The sequence below is a fragment of the Gymnoscopelus braueri genome, assembly GCF_963280865.1.
Source record: "Gymnoscopelus braueri genome assembly, chromosome: 24".
Classification (NCBI taxonomy): Eukaryota; Metazoa; Chordata; class Actinopteri; order Myctophiformes; family Myctophidae; genus Gymnoscopelus; species Gymnoscopelus braueri.
The window spans coordinates 31,381,890-31,406,690 of NC_137626.1; the positions used below are offsets into that span (position 1 = coordinate 31,381,890).

Consider the following 24,801-nt stretch of genomic DNA (forward strand, 5'->3'; position numbering starts at 1 on the left):
TTCAATCTCATCATAAGAGATACATGTGATCCTATGTATGGCATTACTGTCATGACGGATCATTTGTCTGTTGCTACATTTTCTGTCAGACCTGCATTTTATTTAATATTGTTTAATTATCTCTTCTGTTTTCCTCTATAGTCTTTTTCTTTTTAATTCACTTTCACTCTCATACACACACATACACAGACATACACTGCACTGTCATCAAGCAGAGCAACACAGCAAGCCGATGTTCTTATCACTCAAAATAGCCGAATATGGCCTGTTGTCTGTGGATATGGCCAGTATAGCCTACAACCTAGAATATGACCAGTGTGATCATTAGTCTTTTTTAGCACATTACAAATTATATTACTAGCACAAGCTGTATGCTGCACAGTGCTTTGAGTTAATTCAATCCAGTTCAATGGTGTTTTACTGACAGGCAACACAATGATGTTTCCACCAAAGCAATGTCAACAAATTCCGATACAAGTGCATGTAGTGCTAGTACTGGTGTAGTAGTAGTAGTGGTGGTAGTAGTAGTAGTAGTACAATGGGTGCTGTGTAGTTGAGTGGTTGTGTAGTTACGTTGATGTGTGTTGAATTGTGTTGGCGTTGTATAGTTGTGTAAAGGTTGTAATGGTATTATATCATTATCTCGGTATTGACATATGGGTCTAGCCCCTAGGACAGGAAATCAAACCATGACCATGTGACTACTGTATGTGCGAAGCATTATCCTACTGCTACATAGGTTGAACAGACAGGATGATGCTGTGTCGTAAACAAACAAACAAACAAACAAATAAACAAGCAAACAAATTGGAGCAAACATAGCCAAGCTACAAACATTCTGAGTTTTTGCTTTTGGATCATTATAGTATGTAATGGAAATAAGCTGCTTTTTTCCACCCTCCTGATGTTTTGTACTTTTAACAGGTATACTGTATACAAATATAATTCTATATGTATACATTTCTGTCAATAGAAATGACAGCGACTAAAATACATACATGATCAGGATTTATTTAATTTAATTCATTTTATTCTTTGTTATAACTTCATTTAATTGTAGAGCACATGTCGGTCACCTGGAAGTGTAACAGTTGAACGGATTCTCTCTGTGGTACGTGACCATATCATGATATTCTTATTTCATAGTCACACACACTTTGGATCCCTAACAGGAGCCTGGAACGGCTAAAAGCGACAGATTATGTTTTTTTTGCTCCTATGAGTCCATCTGTCAGTAACTTGTGATGTATGTTTTACTGTCACAAATTAGGTTACGCACTAGAACTCTCTGGTTAGGATGCAGAACTGTGTGTGTGTGTGTGTGTGTGTGTGTGTGTGTGTGTGTGTGTGTGTGTGTGTGTGTGTGTGTGTGTGTGTGTGTGTGTGTGTGTGCGTGTGCGTGTGCGTGTGTGTGTGTGGATGAGATAAGTGTGTCAACTGTTTGTTTCTTAAAATAGGCTCAGGCCTAACTATCGGTTTCTTATCACATCTACCGCTCTCTTGTTTGAACACCATATGACTTGGAAAGGGTGTTGTCATACTTCGTGTTCTCTGAGATGACCCAATCACAAACACATTCAGCATGCTGCTGCAGACCCACCCCTCCAGCTGACCCCAGACGTCCACAGACGCTGTGTGTTCATAATTATGCAACAGCCCTCAGACCTCATCTCTCACCCAGGCATACTTTGTTTTCAAAAAACGCCATTTAAATGTAATTAGTTTAATTATTTGTAAAATTTCAAATAATTATTAATTGTAATATTAATTATTGTTCATTATTAATTTACCACACCCAATTAAAAAAATCCTCCCCGCTCTTTTTTAGCGCCCTTTTTTTTAGCGCCCTTTTTCAAAATTCAAATTTTCCCGCTGGGCGTGGTCTCAAATAGAGGGCGGGACTTCCGGTTAAAAAGGGGCGGGACTTCCGGTTAAGAAGGGGCGGGACTTAGCTGTGACGTCATTTGATGGGTCAATCTGACAGGTTGTGGGTACTTTATTCTCTTATGAGAATAGCAGCGCGCCTAGCAGAGCGAGAGAACTCTAATAAGGAACAGCGAGATATCTGCCAGAGACCCAGACCAATGGATGCCACGTTGAACCCTGTAATAAAGTTACACAGAATACTAGGTATGTACCATTTTTATATAGCCTACATATCTTGGCTACATTGAAAATGAGGGCATGCCCCTCAACTGTACTCCGAGCTGAAATAAAGGTTATGATGATGATGATATCGCTTTACTGTCAGTGGTGTAAAGTAACTAAAGTACATTTACTCAAGTGCTGTACTTATATCTGGCTGTCATTTAACGTCACTTTGAATTGAGTACACAGGATCCCAATGGAAACAAGCCAATGGCTTTCTTGGATTTTTAAATTCCTATTAGCTGACCTTGTATTGAACTGTACTTTCATGTGCTTTTTTTCTGTACATTTCTAATAAAGTATTCAATCAATCAATCAACCCCCAGGCCCCAACTACCAACATTTACAAGCACTTTACAGAAGAACAAGCCCAAAGTAGCTTATAATAAGCAGACATGGCAACGCTGTTGATCACATGAGCACAGCGATACGCCCCCCTCCCACTGGTGGAAGAAGAAGTAATCTGATTATTATTATTTTTAAAATATTTGTATACATTTTATACATTTGAAAACTTGTGAAATGGGACATTCTGCATAATGAGTACTTTCTACTTTTCGTACTTTAAGTACATTTTGACACCAATACTTTTGTACTTTTACTCAAGTAAATATGTATGTAGCCAGGTGGAAAATAGGGTTCCCACAAATGACCACTAGATGGCACTTTACCGTTGTTGGTTTCTCAGATTCAGGGTTCCTCCAAGGGAGTAGTAGTAGACTAACAACTAACTAACAAAATCAAGTCCTACTGAAGTTTACTAAAAACTAAACGAAAAGAGAGAACTACCGACCATGTCCAGGCCAAACTAAAGTAAACTAAATAACTTTAAGAAAAGGCTTTTTAGCCTGAATAAACAATGGTGTGGGTTCTGAACTGTTGCTGGGTCTGTCTGGAGTGAAAATGACTCTGGCTGGCTGGCTTTGATATAGTGGCTTGTAATTGGGGCGGCAACAATTCCAGATCAGCTGCAGGTGTGCCAGCCTGGGTGAGAGACAGTGGGGGTTAGTAATTGATTGAGGATGATGTCATGGCCACACGCAACAGTACTTTACTTGAGTATTTCCAATTTCCAATACTTTTACTTCTACTCCACTACATCTTGGATCCAAATATTGTACTTTTACTCCACTACAATTATTTGTAACTTTAGTTACTAGTTACTTTGTAGATTTCGATTATTATTACAAAACATACATTAACCACTTCAAACCTATATACATTTCGGTCATTTGAAAATAGCCGATCTACAAGCTCACAATGCATCGCATTGCGATGCATTGTGAGCTTGTAGAGCTTGTAGATCTGCTATTTAAAAAATATATATATATGAAAACTTGAAATGGGACATTCTGAGTAATGATGAGTACTTTTACTTCTGGTACTTTAAGTACATTTTGATACCAATTGATACTTGTAACAGAGTATTTCTACATTGCAGTATTGATACTTTTACTTAAGTAAAAAAATTGAGTACTTTTTCTACCACTGCCTTTAAGTTACACCTGGCAGTCTGCCTGCCTTTCTCGCCCTCCCTCTCCCCTCTGAACGGGCAGTCTGCAGGGGGCAGACGCCAGACGGTGAGGTGTCCGCCCCTAGTGTGCAGTAGTTGGGAAGGGAGAAGCGGAGCCTTGCAGCTTGAGCGTGAGTGCGCAGTGGAGGACCCCTTATCAGACACTCTGTGATATACTTTTCAGATAGATTCACTTCGGCCTGCACAAATAGGGTCTTATTTATTTACACAAACAAGCAGCAGCTCAGAACGAAGGCCCAGTGGTCCACCCATGCTTCACCGGGCACAACCACCCGGGTTTCTGAATATTTGCCGTATGTGATGGACAGACCTGATTTGAATAAAGTTGGATTCAACCTTCAAGTTCAACTTTGTTCAAATCTGATCCATCCAATGAAAGCAGCACTCCTGCGCAGTGGTGGGGAAAGTACTGAAATGTTTTACTTAGTAAAAGTATCAATACTGCAATGTAATTGTACAGGATCTCCTCTCTGGTCAGTAAGAATACATTGAGGACTCTTAACAGGAGCACTCATCCAAGGTTACTTCGACTATGCTTGCACCTCATGGTACCACAACACCACAAAGGCCTTAAAAACAAGGCTCCAGACATCCCAAAACAAACTGGTAAGGCTACTTCTTGGCCTTACATCTACAATTAATTTAACCCCTGCTCACATTGCTAGGGTCGGATGGCTCAGGGTAGAGGACAGAGTACAGCAGCTTGCAATGGGCCTGGTCTGCAAGATACACTACACCACAAAGACACCCATGTACCTGTCAAAATACTTCACAAACGTCAGTCAAGTCCACAATCACAACACCAGAGGAAGCTCCACTATAATCACGTCCAACCCACATTTGGCTGTAACAAGGGGTTACATTTGTTCACCGGCTATGCCACAAAAATGTGGAACGCCCTACCAACAGTCGTAAAGGCGTAAGAGCACTTACAGGTGGCTGCAATTTGAAACTGGCCCCTGTAAAAGTCAACGCCTAGCCCAAAAGTACAATATTTGCTTCTGAGATGTAGTGGAGTAGACGTAAAAGTATTGGAAATTGGAAATACTCAAGTAAAGTACAAATACCTTTAAATTGGACTTAAGTACAGTACTTTTATTATTATTATTATTATTATCCACCACTGGTGGTCAGTACCATTGGTTTTCTTTTCAGTCTAATGTTGGTCAGCCAACCAATTTAAAGTTTGCCCATAGATATCATCATAAACATAATTGAGGAAGTTAAACACTAATATTGGAAGGTTGATTGATAATAAGCCAACTTACCTTGAAATGTTGAACATATGGACACACTGGAGTAAGATCCTGATAATAGCGCCCATTTTCTTTGGCATAGTATGCTTATAGTTGCTTTTCAAGAGCATCTGATGGTTTCTGGAACACCGGAACCACTTTTGATTGTTTATTTTCATTGCAAGTTTGTTCTTAAATGTAAGCGATCTACACCTTAATCTATGTGGCGTTAAAAAGTCTTACATTTTACTTTCTGATACCTGCAGACACACTGTGAATGATTTTTTCTTATTCCCTGCGGGCTACGGGTGATTTCTACAGACGACCACAGAGAGAGATCTACGGTATCAAGAGAGATGGCCTCCAAAACATACTCAACGTTGACAGAGGAACAGGGAGATATGGACCAGGGACGAGGACTGCTAGATGCAAAGCTGCAACCTGTAGTGAAGTTGTGCAGGATAGGTAGGCTATTTACCGTTTATTTTTTCTTCTTTTCTTTCTTTTACTGGTGGTTTCAACTGATGAAGAGATCTGTGTTAACAGACAAACAAAAATTATTATTTAATTTTAAAAGTATTTGATAATATTGATAATTCCGCAAATCCCCATGAAGTCATCAATATGATGTCATAGATATTATTGACGTCAGAGACTGGCCTGGACTCAATATTTGAGCATGCCTCAGCCTGATACAGAATTCCATATATTCATTGATTCTAGGATGCATTTTTGAGCGGTGTAACCGCTCCTATAAGAGGGTTTAGGACCCATCCGTGGTGAAAGTTTTTCTTTCCGTCGTGAAAATGTGTCTTTCGCTGTGACGCCATGCTGTGGAAAACACGCCCATAGGCTAAGCTTTGCAGGACGTGCTGTGATTGGCTAGCGAGACACATGATGAAATTAACTTCAAACTTCGCAGACGCGCTGTGATTGGCTAGCGAGACGCATGATGAAATTAATAATAATGTAAAAAATGTAAGCACCGTCACTTCGCAGGACGTGCTGTGATTGGCTACCGAGATGCATGATGAAATTAATAACTCATAAATAGCACCGCTCACTTCACACTGGGTGTTATTTTTGGGCGGTGAAACCGCCCCTATAAGTGAGATTTGGAAAAATGTACATTTTCCTGCGCTGTGATCTGGGCCCAGGAAATTAGTAGAATTATCCTGCGCTGTGATTGGCCAATCACAGCCTATTCAGGACTGTGATTGGCCAGTGTCACATGACATTTTCAAGTTATGGTTTTGTCCATCATAAAGAGTGTTTCAATAAATGTATTTATCCTTTGTACATGATTGATCGACTCCATTCAGTATTGTGATTAGCTAGCAAGACACCGCCCACTTCACACAGGGTGTGATTTTTTTATTTGATTGTGATTTACTTGTCCTTCAAGTAAATCGTCAAACCATTAGTTTGATTGGTTGTTTAGCATAAAGAAAAAAGAAAAACATTATAATGGCCATTAGTGTTGTCACTACTGGAATATCTAACTTCGATACGATATAATGCAAAATATCGATATTCAATACCATTTTCGATACCACTGGGAAAAATGACCACAACTATGTGTTGTTTTCATTATAGAGATTATAATGAAAATATCATTGGGCATTTGGATAATTGTTGACAAACAGAACATGGATGTTGTTTGAGAACATGCAAAATGATTATTTATTTATTGTCTGTCAGAGTGGTGAGGTCTCAACTTCTCTTTACTTTTGTATGATAGTGATAGCCTAAACTTTGAATTTGTTTGCAGTTATTAATTTCTATTGCTTGCTGGATATTAACACTAATCATTTTGGGATTTTGCTGTATTTTGTCACATTTTGATCTACATTTTGTTGTTTTGTTGTTATTTTGTGTATTGTTTGATTTGATGGTCACACATGCTGCCACTGAATAGTAATTACTGAGACAGCTGCTACGCAGTTCACTTGTTATACCTCTACTGGGTAGTTCTAAACGTTCTAAAAGACGAGTGTAGGTAAGAAAATAATGTGTGTGTGTGTGTGTGTGTGTGTGTGTGTGTGTGTGTGTGTGTGTGTCACACACTAGGCTTTGAAGTTACACAAGGTAGATATGACAAATAACCTAAATACAAAGCAATGACTGGCATATTTAATAACTTTATACTTTAAAAAAAAACATTGGTGGAAATAGGCGATCTACAAGCTTTGCGATGCGTTGCGAGCTTGTAGATCTGCTATTTCCACTACTTTTTGAAAATGTTTGAAACTACATGAACATTTTTCAACATGGAAACGATTATGATGATTATGCAAAAATAATTGCAATTATCTGAAATAATTGCGATTAGACGATTATGTAATCTGAGTTAAGTATACTGTTCTTTAAAACATGGTTTAATCTTTTATTTTTCAAGTGAACCATTGAAAATCTTTAATCAGTAGGATAAGTCAATTATGGATTAGTTAGGTAAAGTATCCTGCCTAAAAATTATCCAGGGGAAAGGATCTTATAGTGATCCTTCACTAAAAAGAAAGGGTGATATATTCAAAGATTGTAGATCGGCTATTTTTAACAGTTATCAAGAACTGTTGGTTTTGAGCTTGTAGATCGGCTGTTTTTCGCCGAAATAAATCTTTTGTATTTTTAAGCTTGTGGATCGGCTGTTTTCAGCGATTGTGGGGGCTGTAAAATGTAGGCTTGTGGATCTGCTGTTTTTTAACAGGGTTGAATTCTATAGTTTTCACAATTGTAGAACTGTTACTTTTAACCTTGTCGATCTGCAATTTTTATGGAAATTTGAAACTGGGTTTGTATGTGTGTATTAAAATCTAGATTACAGGGTAAAGTTTATATTGGTGCTTCTTGCTAATATTCCCTAATTAGGCAGACCTATACTATGTCTGAATGCAACTATATGCGCTTTTGCTGACTTCCTTTTTTCTGTATGCACAGCAACTGAGACATGTAAGGTGTTGAAAGAAAAAGAACATTTTTAGCTGTGAGTCGAGAGGCCCCTATTTCCTGTCATGTTTATAGGGTAGTAACTTATGGCTTTCATGTTGGTGGTGTACGTGCAATGCAGCACCCTAATGAGATACTACTGTTTGGCCAAACATGGCTCACTGGGGGTCACGTGATGTCTAAAGTGTTTGCATGGCCTCCTAGTTCGTTAAGTGAAGTTAACATGTGGGCATCCAGGATATGAGAGGAGGGGGTGGCATATAATAATTTTTTGTGCGTTTGCTAAAAAGCTCCACTTTTATGGATAACAACCAATAGTGTATGGAAGGTAAAGAGGAGGATCAAAAGGGGTGCCTGTGACGAAGTGTCTCACACATGTCTAGGTTTTTGCCAGACCCAAGGGGTCGGCCTACATGAGGCTTTGTACCTGTTTTCTCCATACATGGGCATGCCCCCTTTTCCCTTTACTCTCAGCCATAAAAGTCTGTCCCCCTTTCGTCCATACATGGGCATAGACACAGGCTGACACGTCATGTGAAGTCCGGCTTAGCCGTGACGTAGTGCTCTGATCTTATAAAGTACTTATTCTGGGTCTGGCAGAACCAGGTACCCTGGTCTTGTTTGGTATAAAGGTACCAGCCCGACCAGAGGAGAGCACTCTTTCTGGACATTTGCGGGCTGGACTCTGGTGGTGGAGACTTCATGCTTTTAGACCAGCGGCCCCAACGCAGCGTCTTGGCGGCCCCTCATGGTCAAACCAAAAAAATATATATATATTTTTTTTTTAAGCACAGGATAAAAATATACATTTCCGTTCAAATATATGGGTTGCTAAATTTTTTAGGGTAGGTGTCCCTTATTTCAATCTCTGGGAGTTGGCAACCCTAACCTTGCCATACCTTAGCTTTTGCTGAACTGATGCCACTGGACATACACACAAAATAAACAGGTACAGTGAAAAGAATATGATGTCAAAATGTAAATTTTCTTATAACAATAACAATACGCAATGTTGTGCGGTGCAATGTATTGAGCAATGTTTTGTGCAGTGCAATGTTTGGTATGCAATGAATTGTGAGCATTGAGTTGTTTTGCAATGACTGTGTGCTATGATGATGTGCTGTGGGTTGGCATGGTGGTGTAAAGAGTGATACGGTTTGCATGTGTTGGCTTATTATCCCTATGTGACTAGACTTAAGAGTAACAAATACATTTCTGGGTTGTAGGCATAGGGGATGTAATGGGCTTATAGAACACATGAGTAGCAGTGCATTTCTCTAGACAGAGGAGTAATATACATTTCTTTCGCTTCTGTGTGTTCTGTGTGAGCCCAGGGACCTCCTATATGGAAGGTACGCCGCTCGAGTTGTGGTCTGGAACAATTTTGATTGTTTATTTTCATTGCAAGTATGTTCTTAGATGTAGGTGATCTACACCTTAATCTATGTGGCGTTAAAAAAAAGTTACAAAAAAGTCTTAAATGTAACTTTCTGATACCTGCAGACACACTGTGAATGATAACTTACGTTTTCTTCTTATTCCCTACGGGTGATTTCTACAGACGACCACAGGGAGAGATCTACGGCATCAAGAGAGATGGCCTCCAAAACGTACTCAACGTTGACAGAGGAACAGGGAGATATGGACCAGGGACGTGGACTGCTAGATGCAAAGCTGCAACCTGTAGTGAAGTTGTACAGGATAGGTAGGCTATGTACCGTTTCTTTTTTCTTTTTTTTACAGGGTGACTTGAAAAGCCAGCCTGTCTACAAACAGACCTGTATCTAGTCGTCACTTCTCGACACTTTTTCCTCGTTGGCTGGCCTCTCAGCCAATGAGGGCTCGCCATCCTCTCAGCGCGAGAGAGAGAGACCCGATCCGGACGGGCTTTTCTGCATGTCACTCCCCACTCTCCCCATTTCCTGTCAGCCTACTGACTAAAAGAAAAAAGTAATCCAACCGCTATTACTTATTCTGTAATTAGATTTGAATAAGCCATAACTTGACATGTTGGTCAGCAGTTGCTCAAGCTTAAGTTGCGCTCAGAAGGTTGGAGTGTTTGCTCAGACAGATTAGCAAGACCAGGAGACCTGGTTCTGCCAGACCCAGAATAAATTTGTATGACGGACTTTGTATGACGTGTCAGCCTGTGTCTCTTTTATGCCCATGTATGGAGAAGAAAGGGTCCCTTTTATACAGCCGGTCTTTTTCGCCCATGTATGGACGAAAGGGGGCAGAGCCTCATATAGGCCGACCCTCTGGGTCTGGCAAAAAATGTGAGGGGACATTGGGTGGGGCCGATTTAGCTGCTAAAACACTGTTTTCCAACATGAATATCCAGCATTTAAAATGATTTGTTTCTTGTTCTTTATTTACCCAGGGAACGTTGCTGAGCACAGATGCTCATTTTCAGCAAAACCCTGCTCACAGATATAGACATACATACACACATTAAAACCTCTGAGTTGACCAGTACAACCACAGTCTGTACTGTTGGCCACTGAAGCTCCACTCAGGCCCGGATTGGACGGTCTGGCACTTCTGGCAGATGCCAGAAGGGCCGGGCAGTCTAGCCAAGCCAAGCAAAAAAATATTTTTAAAAAATTGTAAAAAAGAAGAAAAAAATCACACCCAGTGTGAAGTAGGTGTTGTGGTCACAGTGATCATCACAGTGATGGAAGTTCACTTAAAGAAAAGTAATATTGTGGACCAACCATTGTACACCCCTAACTTTAAAAAAAATGTTTTTTTTAAGTGCATAGTCCTATTTATATGGCTATGCACATGTGTCATGTTTCACTAGCCAATCACAGTCCTGAATAGACTGTGATTGGCCAATCACGGTGCAGGGTTAGGGGGGTACACTGGTGGCCAATCACAGCGCAGGATTGAGGGGTGCAAATATCCAAACCTCACATATAGGGGCGGTTTCACCGCCCAAAAAAAACACCCAGCCCTGCACCGGGCCACCGCCAACCGGCCCTTTAAGAGAAATTGGCCGGCCCAGTCCATTCACTACATTGTCATAGGGGGGTTGAAGTGATAGTGACACTTTGGTGGAGGGGAGGTAGAGACTTTGTTCCCCCCGGCCCCCGCTCAAGTGGTTTGCTCCGTACGTTAGACGTAAACCACTTAAAAAAAAGCCGGGCGGGAATACATCAATAGAATGTAAGCAGGTGGATTCTACAAAAAAGTAAAGGCTGATGCGGAGAAAGTACGAGCTAAAAAACGAAAATGTCTGGAGGCTGATGCGGGGAAATGTTTAAAAATAACAAAGATGTTTGCCCAGCAGCAGTCTGCTGAAAATAGTGTTAATGTCGGTCCATAGTGCTGCTGTCAGTGCGAGCACTAGAACCGCTGCTACGGAAGATGTGACTCAAGTTGCATGTGAGCGAAGCTTTTCCACATTAAAATTAATCAAAAACCGTCTGAGGAGCACAGCATCACAGGAACACCTCGAGAGTCAAGGCCTTTATGCTGATGGCAATTGAAAAAGAGACTCTTGTGTCTTTGGACAAGGACTGCATCATCGACCGAAAGCGCACTGATGTGACAGCTGCTCATTCAATAAGGTAGAACATAGTCTATAGTACTTGTTTATTAATCTATTCTATTCTATTGTGCTTTGGTCAATTAATTGGGCAGCTGCTGCTGTGCGCTGCTGCTGTGCGTCTTTACGCAGTGCAATGTTGGTGTGTGTGCGTTACACTTCTTGTGTTTTTGGCCGCCGTGCCCTGCTCTTTGTCTCAGGGTGAATTTGGTTGTAATAGACTAAAGAGTTTAACTATTTGGTGTGGCCTTATTTGATGATGCTGCAGCTTGATGTGAGATATGGTGCCTGCAGCCAGTGTTGTCAGGTCGGCTTATTATAAGTTTTCCCCAAAATTTTATTTGAAAATAGCAAATATAATGGCTCACAACGAGTCGTATACAGTAGGTTTAAAGGGCTCATGTGGCCCATAGTCGCTTCTTTTGGGCTTGTTTTCCTAGACCTGGTTCAGTTGTTTGTTTCTACTCTCATAGAACCAACCGCAGCGGGCAGTTTTTGGTGGCTGGTTTTGCGTGTTTCTCTGTGGAGTGTGAAGCTAAGTGTAACAAATAATCGTATGCATGTAGGCAATGTGTAGATCATTTGATAGACAAGTGAGTGCTATGATATTAAACTTGGACTGTGACTAGATCGCCGTAAAATGGAGCTATACTGACGACGTGACCTATAAATGGAGTAATAGTAAAGAATAGGTTCCTATGTATATTCGTGAAATATGAACACCTACAATGGTTCAATAATAATTAGCATGGATTATTACAAAAGAAAAACATCTACAATTTTAAATTGGTCTAGTAACTAATCAGGATAGGCTAGATAAAAAGTTTTACAAGCAATAATCAAAATACAAATAACACAATTATATTTTTCGTTTTGTTTTATATATATTTATAACACACTATTATTACTGTTGCAATGTTATTTAAACAGTAACCTATATGGCCTAAAATAAAATATAAAGTATAACAAATAAAGTAAAATCAGGCAAAAATAAGAATTAAATAACATAACCCTAACCTAACCCTAATTCTAACCCTAAAACCGAAATAAAGTCACCAGAAACCGAAAAGAAACAAAATCCACCACCGCAATTCTTCGCGCGTGCTTCGCTTCCCTGAGAAAGCAGGCAGGCTCTATGAGCTCAATGGTAAAAATGTCAGGACGTGCACAGGAAACCAGGTTCAAATCCGGGGTAGAAGACATAGAGCAGCTTTAAAGGTAGGGTAAGGGCGCGCTCCCACCAAGAGTTGGCTGGCCGCTGTTTGCAGAATCTGCCAATGCATTGTCAATGCAAATGCGTTGATTCACGCAAGAGCAGATTTTTCCACTAGTCGCGCAGACCTTGCGTTTATCTGCTCTCCGCGACTAAGCATAAAAGTGCTGGAGGCAGGAGCCGATTTTCTCCCTCTGTCCAATCGGGTGAGTCGAAGGCGGACTGTCTCAAGACTCAGGAAGCAACATGGTGCTCAAGGCAGCAGGCAGTGGGTCCTGAAAGTGAGTGACAGGCGCGACACTCCCGTTTTTTAGAATCCGCTGGCTGCAAAAAACTGTGGTTTTGTGCACAACCTGCGTTTAACAGCAGCCAGCCAACTCTTGGTGGGAGCGCGCCCTAAGTGATTTTCTTTGGTTAAAATAAGTGTTAAATAGCTCTCGCGAGGTGATTTGAGAAAACGGCATTTAATACTACCTCTAATGGAAAAAAAATGAGAGAGAAAAAAAAAGGCAGAAAAAAACGCCAGCGCCCAGCAGCTCCTTACTGAGGCTGCCTGGGGGTTGAATAGATGGGTTTCCTGTTTGTAAACATAGAGGATGATGCGCGCGCAGTGGCGGGATGAGCCTGTAGAGGGCGCTATTACCCGCAGCATCTCTGGCCACTGTACATTCAGAAAATAAATGGTCTTCACCAGGTTTAATGAAAGTAGATTAAATGATGCAGTTTGTAATATCTTCTTTACTCAATAAAAATGATTTGTCGAAAGTTGGATCTGTTTGTATATAATAGCAGCATTATGCCTATTATGCCTATAATAGCAGCATTATGCCTATCTAAATCCCGAAAATAACGAGAGAGTGAATGGCGCTTCCGGTTCGTTCTCCCCCGCGCATGCGCAGATCGCGCACTCTGCTCTGTGATGACGTCGCGCGGAAACCCATCTATACTGGACAAACTTGTTATGTGAGAACAATGACCAAGACGTGAAGCCACAGCCAAGGTCATTAACATACAGAGGACCATCACCATTCAACTCTACCTGAGAGAACGCTATTTCAACAGCGTCACAAATCCGGTAAAACACCGTTGTATGGAGAAGTATATGTCAGTTGCGTCTCTCATCTGGAGCGGCTGCATTCCTCCCCGCACCCCACCCCCACCTCCCCCCACTTTGTAACCAGCGTTGCTGTTCTCATCTTGAAAACTAGAATCCATTTGTCAGAGGGTGTGACATTAGTAGGATAACCAGCGATAGTTAATAGCCTGCGCAGGGCTAAATAATTAACACCAGGTGTGTGTGTGTGTGTGTGTGTGTGTGTGTGTGTGTGTGTGTGTGTGTGTGTGTGTGTGTGTGTGTGTGTGTGTGTGTGTGTGTGTGTGTGTGTGTGTGTGTGTGTGTGTGTGTGTGTCTCCCTCTAAAAGGAAGGAATGGCAGGTCTGATGGACAAGAAATAAATAATCCTTTTGCACATCCATGTTCTGTTCGTTTGTCAACAATGATTTAAATGGGAAGTTTATTTCAGCAGCTAGAATGTGACAATTTTAGTCCGTTTTTTGGTGCGCAACACAACCCTCGTTTAAGTGAATTGCTTTCCCCTGCTGTTGCTGTGCGGAGTGTGCGCAACAAGGCATATCTCCGCCAAGCCAGGGTGACCTACCCAGGCCCATGAAATTCATATGCAGGCATAGTAGCCAATTAGAATGAAATCTGCAAAAGCTGACTCATATACTGATACAGAACCATATATTGGCTATATATTATCGTTGGAAATCTTGTATGTTCCTTTTTTTATTATTATTTAAAACAATTTAAAATCGTGAAAATAGCCAAAATTACAACACCAAAGGCCAAGTGGCCTTGCCCCTAAAATGACGAAATTCCAGGCCTGAACTGCAGACATTATATTGCCTTTTGTTAGGCTATTCAATGTTAGTTTTAATTTCTTGAAATCATATTTATTTAATTTGCAATACTTCAACTGTATGGCATGCTAAGGTTTTGAGACATATTGTATTATATTACTACACAATAGTAAATCAATAATTCTAAAAATATGCTTTAAATAACTGATCTATGGATTATAGTTATGATAAGTGTTGCCATAATCATGTAGCTCTACAACAGAGGCATAGCCATGACAGCAATGGTACAAAATAATATTTAAGAAAATGTATATATTTTTTTTTAAATAATCATTTTCAGCCATTCGGCCAAGTGTTTCCTATATTTGGTATTCGGTTTCGGCCAAGAATTTGATATACTGTAGTTATAGCAGTGACTCAGGTGTAGTGGAGTAGAAGTAAAAGTACTGTAAATACTCTAGTAAAGTAAAAATACCTCAAATATTTACTTAGGTACAGTACTTGAGTAAATGTAATTAGTTACTTTACACCACTGTTGTTCTATAAATCGAATTATTTAACCACCCACACACATTACCAGGTATTGTTTAACTTCAAATTGAATTATTCTACTTAAAATGGTTTATTATTAGTATTAGTATTATTAGTATTAGTATTATTAGTATTATTAGTATTATTATTACAAATTGCATTGTTTGTTTTTAATGTCAATAATTAAAGTAGCTATTCTTCTTAATACATAAAAAAAATCTGGCCCTCACCCCAAAATGAGTTTGACACCCCTGCTATAGAGTGTGTGTTCAGTATTAGGAGTCTCCTTGTCTCTCCAGCTCTTTATAAAACAGAAAATGCATTTTCGTTTCAGTTTCAGTTTCATTTCCAATTTTATCCAATCAGGATAGAGAACTCAATCAGGATATAGAGTAAACAAGTGAAATTGGAAGTGATGACACCAAGAAATGAGCAGGCAAAATTGGAACTGGAACACTATAAAAATTAAGCTTAAAATGGGTACTTTCTCCTGATTGGCTGAGATTTTGACACCTACCGGAAAATGTATTTTCTGTTTATTAAAGAGATGGGGAGACTCCTGTTACTGAACAAACACTCTATAGCAATGATTACTATCAGAATATAGTGCTTTAACCTTTTAACAAAATACTTTTTGTTTTAACCAAAAAATATCACTTTACCCTATCTTTAAGCAAAATAGATTATCTGAACCATAATCTCTATATTCAATCTGTGACAATCTTTCTTCTTTTACTGCCGGTGATTCCCCCAGACGACCACAGGGAGAGATCTACGGTATCAAGAGAGATGGCCTCCAAAACTTATTCAGCGTTGTCAGAGGAACAGCGAGAGATGGACCAGGGACGTGTACTGCTAGACGCAATGCTTCAACCCGTAGTAAAGTTAACCAGGATAGGTATGTACTGTCCTTTTTACAGGTAGTTTCCGTGGATGACTTCAGAGAAGTAGATCTGTGTTAACAGACACACTCATATGTTTATTGTTTTTATAAATTAAATCTGCTGTGCAATTATTATTTTCTTTATGCCAGGTATTTTATCATACCACAAACAGTAGCACACTGGTCTTACCTTTTTGTTGCTTCCCACAAGCTCTGTTGCAGATTGGGGTCTTCAACCTTTTCAGGCCAGGGACCCCCAAACTGATGGGTAGATGGAGCAGGGACCCCCTACCTCGTAGGGTAGGGGGGGCTACCACATATATTGTATATTTATGTATAAAATTGTGTTTTATATAGCCTGCTCCTACGCACCTCCCCAGTAGGTGTGCAAAATAAAAATATTATAAAAAAAAATCTCTACAAAATATGTATAAACATACCATGTATGTTATTGTGCATTGTGCCTCCGTTTATCTGTATGCTATGGATTAATGTTTAACCTGACACCGTCAAATGGAAGATGCTTGCGACACACATCAAATGCAACTGAGATTTCCGGAGGGAGGGGGGGTTTACCAGGCTAATTAGTGTTATGTTTAAAGACAATTTGACATATTTGAAAAAAAAAAAAAAAAAAGTATAAATTTTTTTTCCAAACAAAAATATTGTTTAATCAAACAACAATTTCGTGGACCCCCTGCAGTACCTCCACGGACCCCCTAGGGGTCGCGGACCCCCTGTTGAAGACCTCTAATGAATGACTTGAGGTGTGGAATTATGTCGATTCTGAGATGCATTGCGATGCAAATGATGACATTACATAATCGAATATATATTAACATTCATTGTTGATTGTCCAATTACTTCCTGAAGATGATGCAGACATTGGTGGACATTTCTCAATTTTACTACACATTTAACATTGTTCTAGAAACGTTGATTTACAAACTCCCGACATATCTAGAAGCTTGCAATGCAACGTGTTGTAAACTTGTTGAGCTGCTATTTTCGGTGAGCGACAGTCATACGACAGAGTATAATCAGGCTTCACAGGTCCATTTGGTTACATTGATTTCTACACAAGTGTTTTACGTCCCATTCTTTTATTTACAAAAAGTATCACTCTTCTGAAATAAAGTGACTGGTACGCCTGCCTGCATTCCCATTGAGGTCCGAATGTCTGTTGTGAACTAACAAGGATCAGAGGGACAGTGCAAGAAAAGGGTGTCCGCTAGTTAATCAAGCCAAGGCCATTTATTTCACAATTGGAAAATAGGGTCTTTCAATACATGTAGCAGCTGTTAGTAATGGCCTGTTTATAAATCACACATTAAAACATGTCTTTATTCCTTGGCTTTTATCTCAGGGTGAGAATTGGCTTTCTTTTTCTTACGGTCTTATTGCTTTCATTCTTTTTATTGATTTTTTTTGTCATTTTTGTCTTCTAAACTGGTCCTTGTGTATTTATTTATTATTTTGTTGTATCACCGTTCTTATCATTATTGTTTGTACAGTGCTTTGAGGCCTAGCCCTAGATCAGTTCAAAGAAAGAAGTAGGGTGAGATGCTTTTAAAATTGCAATTTTACTAGATGGCAATAAAGCACAGTTTGCATGTTATTTCAAAACACTTTGTGTTCATAATTGATTTCTTCTCTCATTCTTCTACCCAGATGTCGTTCCTTCCCAATTACCAGTGAAGAAACATACCTACTGTGACCAGTGTGGGAAAAACTTCTTCACAAGGACGAGACTCAAATTACACCAGCGAACTCATACAGGAGAGAAGCCCTTCCACTGTGACCAGTGTGGGAAAAAGTGTGTTATAAGTGGTCATCTCAAAGTTCACCAGAGAGTTCATACAGGGGAGAAACCCTTCCGCTGTGACCAATGTGGGAAACAGTTCACTCAGCTAAGCAATTTAAAGACACACCAGAAAATTCACAATGGAGAGAAGTCTTTCACTTGTGATCAATGTGGGAAGAGTTTTAACCAATATGATAGCTTTAGGTCTCATCAGCGCATCCATAGTGGAGAGAAACCCTACCACTGTAACCAGTGTGGGAAAAGGTTCAGCAAAAACTGCTATCTCAAAATTCACCAGAGAAGTCATACTGGATATAAACCTTATTTCTGTGACCAGTGTGGTAAAGGGTTCTCTGCGTTAGGCACTTTAAAGAAACATGAACTCACAATTCACACTGGAATTAAGTCTTTCAATTGTGATCAATGTGGGAAGTGTTTTAGCCAATATAGCAACTTGGTGTCTCATCAGCGCATCCATAATGGAGAGAAACCGTTCCACTGTAGCCAGTGCGGGAAAAGTTTCAGTCACTCAGGCAGCCTCAAAGAGCACCTCAGAATTCACACTGGAGAGCGACCCTACCATTGTCAAGAATGTGGGATGCGGTTTAAGAAGCTTGAGCACTTGAAGAATCATCGGCGCATCCATACAGGAGAGAAGCCGTTTAAATGTAAGGAGTGTGGGGAAAGCTTCCGTCAGCAAAGTAGCTTAAAGAAACACCAGATGATTCACACTGGAGAGAAGCCATTCTATTGTGAATTGTGTAAGAAGAGTTTTCGAGAGGCTAAGACCTTAAAAATGCATAAGCGTACTCATACAGGAGAGAAACCCTACCGATGTGATCAATGTGGGGAACAATTCAGTCATACCCAGACCTTAAAGGGCCACTACAGAATTCATACTGGAGAGAAGCCCTTTAATTGTGAACAGTGTGGGAAGAGTTTTAGGAAACAAAGTACACTGAACCTTCATCAACACACACATACACTGAAATCTTTCCAGTGTACACAATGTGGAAGCCTTAGTAGCTTAACAAGTTTTATTAGGCACCGGAGAATTCACAGTGGAGAAAAACCTTATACATGCAAGAAATGTGGAAAGAGTTTTAATCGGAGCGAGACTTTAAAGAAGCATAACTGCAAGTAAGCAGGAGATGACCCATCCCTGTAAATACCACACTGTATCTAAAGTACACAGTGGGGGGATGTATCCATCAAATGTATATGATGGATACCTTTATTTATCCTGTGGGGGCAATTCAGGCCGCAGAGACAGCACAGCGGTAAGACTTATGGATACAGGTCATAGAAGTAGTTACAGAAGAGTAACAACACAATAAAGACACCCTCAATCAAATATAAATTTTTAAACAATTAGTTTTACTAATTTAGCAAATTTGAAAAGAGTTTTTGATGGATTTAAGTCCCATTGGTGAAAAATAAATGTAGTCAAACTTGAGTCATATCAGTGCAACTAAAAAGGAGGAAAGTCTCACCTCAATGCCACACTGTAATATACGTCAGGGACTTTTCTTTTACTTATCGATCTATAAACAATGACAGCTTACCTCTATGGAACCAATTGTGAAGAAACACCAGCAGTATCTTTTTAATGTTGACATCAAAAATGTCTGCTTCAATATTATGTTTATTTGTTATTTCCCTGTGTATGAAATATGCAATTTACAATTTAGGCATTTAGCAGAGGCTCTTTAACAGAGCGGCTTACAGGTGCGAGATGGGAATACGCAGTAATTCAGTAAGCATGATCTCTGGTCAATAAACAACAGGGTAAATAGTCATATAAGTCGAGTGCAGAGAGAACATGCTACATATAGTAGACTTGTCTTAGCTAAGCCTTAATCACTTAAAGGAGAAATCCGGACATTTTAAGTGTTATCTTTGATGTGTTGTTACTCACCTACCGACGTAAAAAGTGGCATTGTTTTTTTCCAGAGATTCCCCTGTCGTCATTTTTTCAACCCCCTCCGTTGTCATAATGGGAGCGCGTGGCATAGGGAAATTCATCTATTATAACCGATGCTAAGTTATTTTTTTCTCTACTACTACTCATTGTGGAGTCTCATGATAGTCAAACATGCAGTGAAAGTTCCTGAGAGGCTACCGCTAATGCCGAACGAGCTAACGCTAGTTGCTTGTTTCTCTACCTGGCAACACCAAGTTGCCAGGTTCTGGGAGAGAAACAAGCAACTAGCGTTAGCTCGTTCGGCATTAGCGGTAGCCTCTCAAGAACTTTCACTGCATGTTTGACTATCATGAGACTCCACAATGAGTAGTAGTAGAGAAAAAAATAACTTAGCATCGGTTATAATAGACGAAAATGTCCGGATTTCTCCTTTAAACCCCATATGGTTGAGCCGAGTCCTTCAGGGCTCTATGCTAGTGAGTTATGATTTGAGTTATAAACTTCAAATGTGCCTATGTCTGTTCATATAATTATAGGTAGACGGTACTTGAGAGATCTGTTAATTTGCTGGTGCTGACACTTCAATCAGGCACATATCTATAAGCTCACGATGCGACACGTGAGCTTGTAGATTGGCTGTTTTCAGGTTTTTAACTTTTTTTAAAAACATATTGCCATAATGACCTGCACAAAATCGGGATTGATTATTAATAGATTTTTTAATGTTATTATTGACTATCGATTCGTTTTCATGATTGATTATTTCGATTAACTGCTGCACCGGTAGTCAGTTGGGCTGCCTACAGTTTAAGTATTCAAGTACGAATTACAAAGTACATTTTCTTTTTAATATCAAATAAGTAAGCCTTGCTGAGCCATGTGGCCCAGACATCTTTTTTTTAATTAATTTTCCAGAATAATAATAAAAAAGAATAGTGAAAATGGCAGATCTAAGCTAATCTTGGAAACATTTAATGAACCGAACGTCTCACACAGTCATAGCTTTTTCACTTTTAAACAACAGTACAGAATAGTGCCATTGTTTTGGTGACAGTACAGTACAGTATTGTAGTACGACGACTTTAAATCTTATAATTAACATTGTGCCACGATGTAACTTTTTTTAAATGAATACAATTTAATTCTGTCCAATCTGTATGGTGCAGTATGTTAATGCATTATAACTTATACAATTGGGGTGGTTGTATTTTGTCTCCCTGCTCTTCTAGACATTTAGATTGTGTCAAAGGTCATGTCTCACCTAGACACAGGATCTGATGGTCAAGATTGATTACATTTATCCCCTAAGCAAGCAGGCAGGCTCTATTAGTTCAATGGTAAAAATGTCAGAAAACCAGGTTCAAATCCAGGGTAGAAGAGGACATAGCACAGCTTTAAGTGTTATTTTATTGTGTTCAATAGAGTATTAGTTAAAGTAAATTATGACTTCTCTGATGATTTTGTTTCACAATATTAGTTTAGTTTGTTGTTGTTTTTTGTCAAAACTCAGTAATATGGTGATGTGACTTATTTTGACAACATTTCACAGTATAGAATAATACTATACAGTATGTATGTATGGCTTGATAGCTGAGAGATGGTGTATTTTCCAGGTACTTACAAAAAAGTTCTGCTAGTGGTGATGCTGACTGTGTAGGGAGAAAGATACTGAGGCACTCCGTCTTCAGGTACAAAAAATAAAATATATGTTTATTCCTGAGCAAGGCATCTTGTTCTCTTGCGCGCTCTTCACTGAAAGATTAGGTAGGCCTACTTAAGAGAAGTCATTTTAGATGCTTACTAATGATTTCAGTTGATTTAAGACAAAATTAATAATAATAATAATAACAAATAATGGTAAATGTTTAGATTTAACTGCGGTCTCATTTTGCCTTGCTTCAATTCACTTAAGTGAAAAGTGTCCCATCTTACATATGTCTGGTTGATCACTGTCTGGTATACAGGTATTGCCGTTTGCCTTCATCGTCTGATTGAAATAATAAATAAAGGTTATTATTTTATGACATTTGAACTTCTGCCTCCGTTATTGATGTCCACAGTAGAAATATTCTGTGGGCAGGCTTTACAGTTATCATACCTGAGACAAGGTTTAATACAGTATCATGTCAGTATCATGGTCAACATCATGTCAGTATCATGGTCCATATCATGTCATTAACCTGCACTTGTATTTCTTTATTTAATGTATTCCTTTATCTATTTTTAAATATGACAGCTCTGGCCCTCCATAGATATGCCAACTGGCAAAGCAAATTGATCCCAGTCCTCACCTGCCATCGTTCAAACTAGGTGTGAACTAGCTTAAAATAATGTAAATGTTTTTGAAAAGAAAAATATCAGATGAGCAGACTGGAGAAATGGATGTTTAGTTCATGAAAGACAGAATATTTAATATACATGTAATACAACTGGAAAATGATTTGAAAGGTTAATGAAATTGCATTCATAAAAATAAGGAAATAATTTAAGAAGCTGTTAGATTTGAAAGTTGTTATATTTGCTTTTTTCACAATAGGGGGGGGGGGGGGCTACAGCCAGAGTAAGCCTTGCCGAGCCATGTGGGCCTATCTCCTGCTTCTGTAGCGTGGGGCGGCTTGATGTACAAGTACACCCACTGGACATGACTAGTATGTCTCAGGGCGGAGAGAGGAGCCAGAGGCTATGGCTATTTGGGGGTCCATGACATGGAAACGTTTGGGAGCCACTGATATAGTGTAGACACACACACACAAATCATTAATTACTTTCTTCATTACATTCTCTTGCCAGTTACAAAATAAAAAGTTGGTGATTCACTATAACAAGGAGTGAGGAGTGTACAATCAGGGTTCCAACACACATTCCAGGTCAAATTTAAACTTAACTTCTTGGAAGCTTGGAAAATGTTGGTCAGCTTTCAGTATGATTTAGGTTGACAATGGACGGACAATATGACTGTTAATGTGGTCATATCTCTCTAAACCATTTTCTGAAACTTTATCATTTCATGGACCCCCATAACTCTGACTGCACAAATGGAACCAAGGGGACCGATCAAAAATGGTTGGTTCAATTTGCACACTCTCAAGAGTTACAGACATGTAAGGGTCAATTTGGGAACCACTGCTCTTAACATTTCACTTCACAACAAACAAAATGAAAATGGATACCGATACATAAAATAAGCAGTCATGCATTTAAAATATATTTTCTATATTTTCTCCAGACTTGTTATGCAATTCTATATTTTTCAAATCCTGGAAATTACCAACTACAAAAAAAAGACAGTAGTTCATTGAACTTCATTACACGATTCTTCATAGGAACAGAATCACTATGACAAGCACTTGACATTCATCTTTCACTCTCTTTGCAAGCTTTTACTGTCTCGCAAAAACAAGTGTGCATGAGGTTCTAATTAATGTCAATACAGGTTCATTCAACAACAATTCAGCCTTGGTTGATGGTGTCACACACTGCAAAAACATAACAATTTTACAGTACATACCACTGGTACCAGGTTTAGTATGACATTGTCAGTTCTGTTCATTTTATGTTGAATTGAAATTCACTGACACAGCACTCTTTTCAATACATATGTTAAATGAAGCATGACCATTTCTGTAACTTTTTGGATGCCTTAAAGCAGTGATTCTCAACCCTTTTAATTTGAAGGACCCCCAGTTCAATATGCACTAGGCCACGGACCCCCCATTTGATTCTATTCATTTTTTGTAATCTCTGGGATTCAAATCTCCACTGTAAAATCCAGTGTTTCCTCAGTGTTTACTTATCTCTGAGGGTACCGTATGCATGGTACATCCATTTGTATTCAAATGGAACTTCCATTTGTACACCGGACCTGACATCGAGAAACAGGGCCTTAAAGCATTAGTACCAAACACCACATTTGTACCGTAACATAATTACGAGAAAATAAGCCAGTCCTTTCTTCAATACATTGTCCTTAATGGTACAGTGAGGTGACTAAAGATTCAGGGTGCTACAGTGGATTATTCTACAGTCACATTAACGAGCTTACCAGCATATTGTCAGTTCACACACTGTCAAAATGTAACAGAAAAATATTGTACGGTGCCATTTGTACAGAAAAATCAACAAGAATAATTAACAAAGAATATAGATATGGCAGCAACATATAGCCTAGATTAAGAATTGTTAGCTTACACACACACTCCTTCCCTTCAAATTAATACTCTGCTCTGGGACTCAAACCACAGCTGGTTTTCATTCAAAATGACTGGAAACTACCTGCTAGGATAGAAACAGACTAACAGGAGACAGCTTAACAGGACCCCTTGTCTAGCTCAGTGATTCTCAACCGTTTTAATCTCAAGGACCCCCAGTTTTGATATGCATTAGGCCACGCACCCCCATCTGATATGATTCTTCATCTCTAGGACCGCAGTCTACAGTGTAAAATACTTTTTTTTAACTTACTTGAACTCAAGTGTCCAAATGGCACTAAATGGTCCCGTAAAGGTCCATTTGGTGCCATGTGTACACCAATGTGGACCACTGGCTTCCTTTAAAACAGGCCTGAAAATCCACCTTTCAGGAGGCCAAAGGGGAAGGTAAATATCACTTCTCCCTTAGAAAGGTGTTCACCCCCACCCCCCCTGTTTACCCCCATTGTTTTCTACTCTGTACATTTAGTGTTTTATATTTGTGATGATATTGTATTTTGGTGTTATTTTTTGTCCACAGGACTTTTTGGGGTTATCCTTTTAGACCAAGTGTATGACTGTACTGCTGTTTGCATTTATGTCTAATAAAATATTCAATCAATCAAAAAAACAGGTTCCATTTTGAGGCCATTATGGGTCATTAGGCTCCTAAATATATTTTTTTTAGCAGGAACCCCCTAAAGGACCCTTCCCCGAACCCCATGTTGAGAATCACCGACCTAGCTCTTATTCCACAGAACCACAAATATGACAGTATTTACAAATAAAAGTGGATTGACAACCTCATAACATACATATATCCCCATATGTGGGGGAACTCAATTAGTCCCATATATCTCCTGGCATAATAGCCTGTGCAAATATCCAAATGCCTCAAGAGCTGGAACAGTTGAAAGCAGTTTTTTTCTAGATCCCTCTAGAATCAGGAACTGGTCTCGTCCTCTCCAGTTGTGTGTGGGAAG

The 24,801-nt window shown here is 39.4% G+C and overlaps 1 protein-coding gene across 3 annotated transcripts; it reads left to right on the top strand.

The window, feature by feature from the left end:
* Positions 1–2,073: 2,073 nt before the first annotated feature.
* On the top strand, positions 2,074–19,630 carry LOC308080760 (uncharacterized protein). Of its 3 annotated transcripts, XM_080422727.1 has the most exons (5): positions 2,083–2,130; positions 5,239–5,382; positions 9,425–9,568; positions 15,775–15,918; positions 17,575–19,630. In XM_080422727.1, the coding sequence occupies exons 1-5, from the start codon at positions 2,085–2,087 to the stop codon at positions 18,849–18,851; spliced, it is 1,755 nt and encodes a 584-aa protein (XP_080278853.1). In that variant the 5' UTR covers positions 2,083–2,084; the 3' UTR covers positions 18,852–19,630. The 3 variants fall into 3 exon arrangements, with proteins under 3 accessions (XP_080278854.1, XP_080278853.1, XP_080278855.1); XM_080422728.1 differs by lacking the exon at positions 5,239–5,382 and having other exon boundaries at positions 2,074–2,130; XM_080422729.1 differs by lacking the exons at positions 2,083–2,130; positions 5,239–5,382 and adding an exon at positions 8,991–9,028 and having other exon boundaries at positions 9,327–9,568.
* The last annotated feature ends 5,171 nt before the right edge of the window (positions 19,631–24,801 follow it).

What these genes read in the sequence shown, in the direction of transcription:
- LOC308080760 (XM_080422727.1), top strand. Translation starts at nt 2,085, where the DNA reads ATGGATGCCACGTTGAACCCTGTAATAAAGTTACACAGAATACTAG. An exon ending in AGTGAAGTTGTGCAGGATAG is followed by an intron (nt 5,383 to 9,424) that starts GTAGGCTATTTA and finishes TGATTTCTACAG; the next exon opens with ACGACCACAGGGAGAGATCT. An exon ending in AGTAAAGTTAACCAGGATAG is followed by an intron (nt 15,919 to 17,574) that starts GTATGTACTGTC and finishes TCTTCTACCCAG; the next exon opens with ATGTCGTTCCTTCCCAATTA.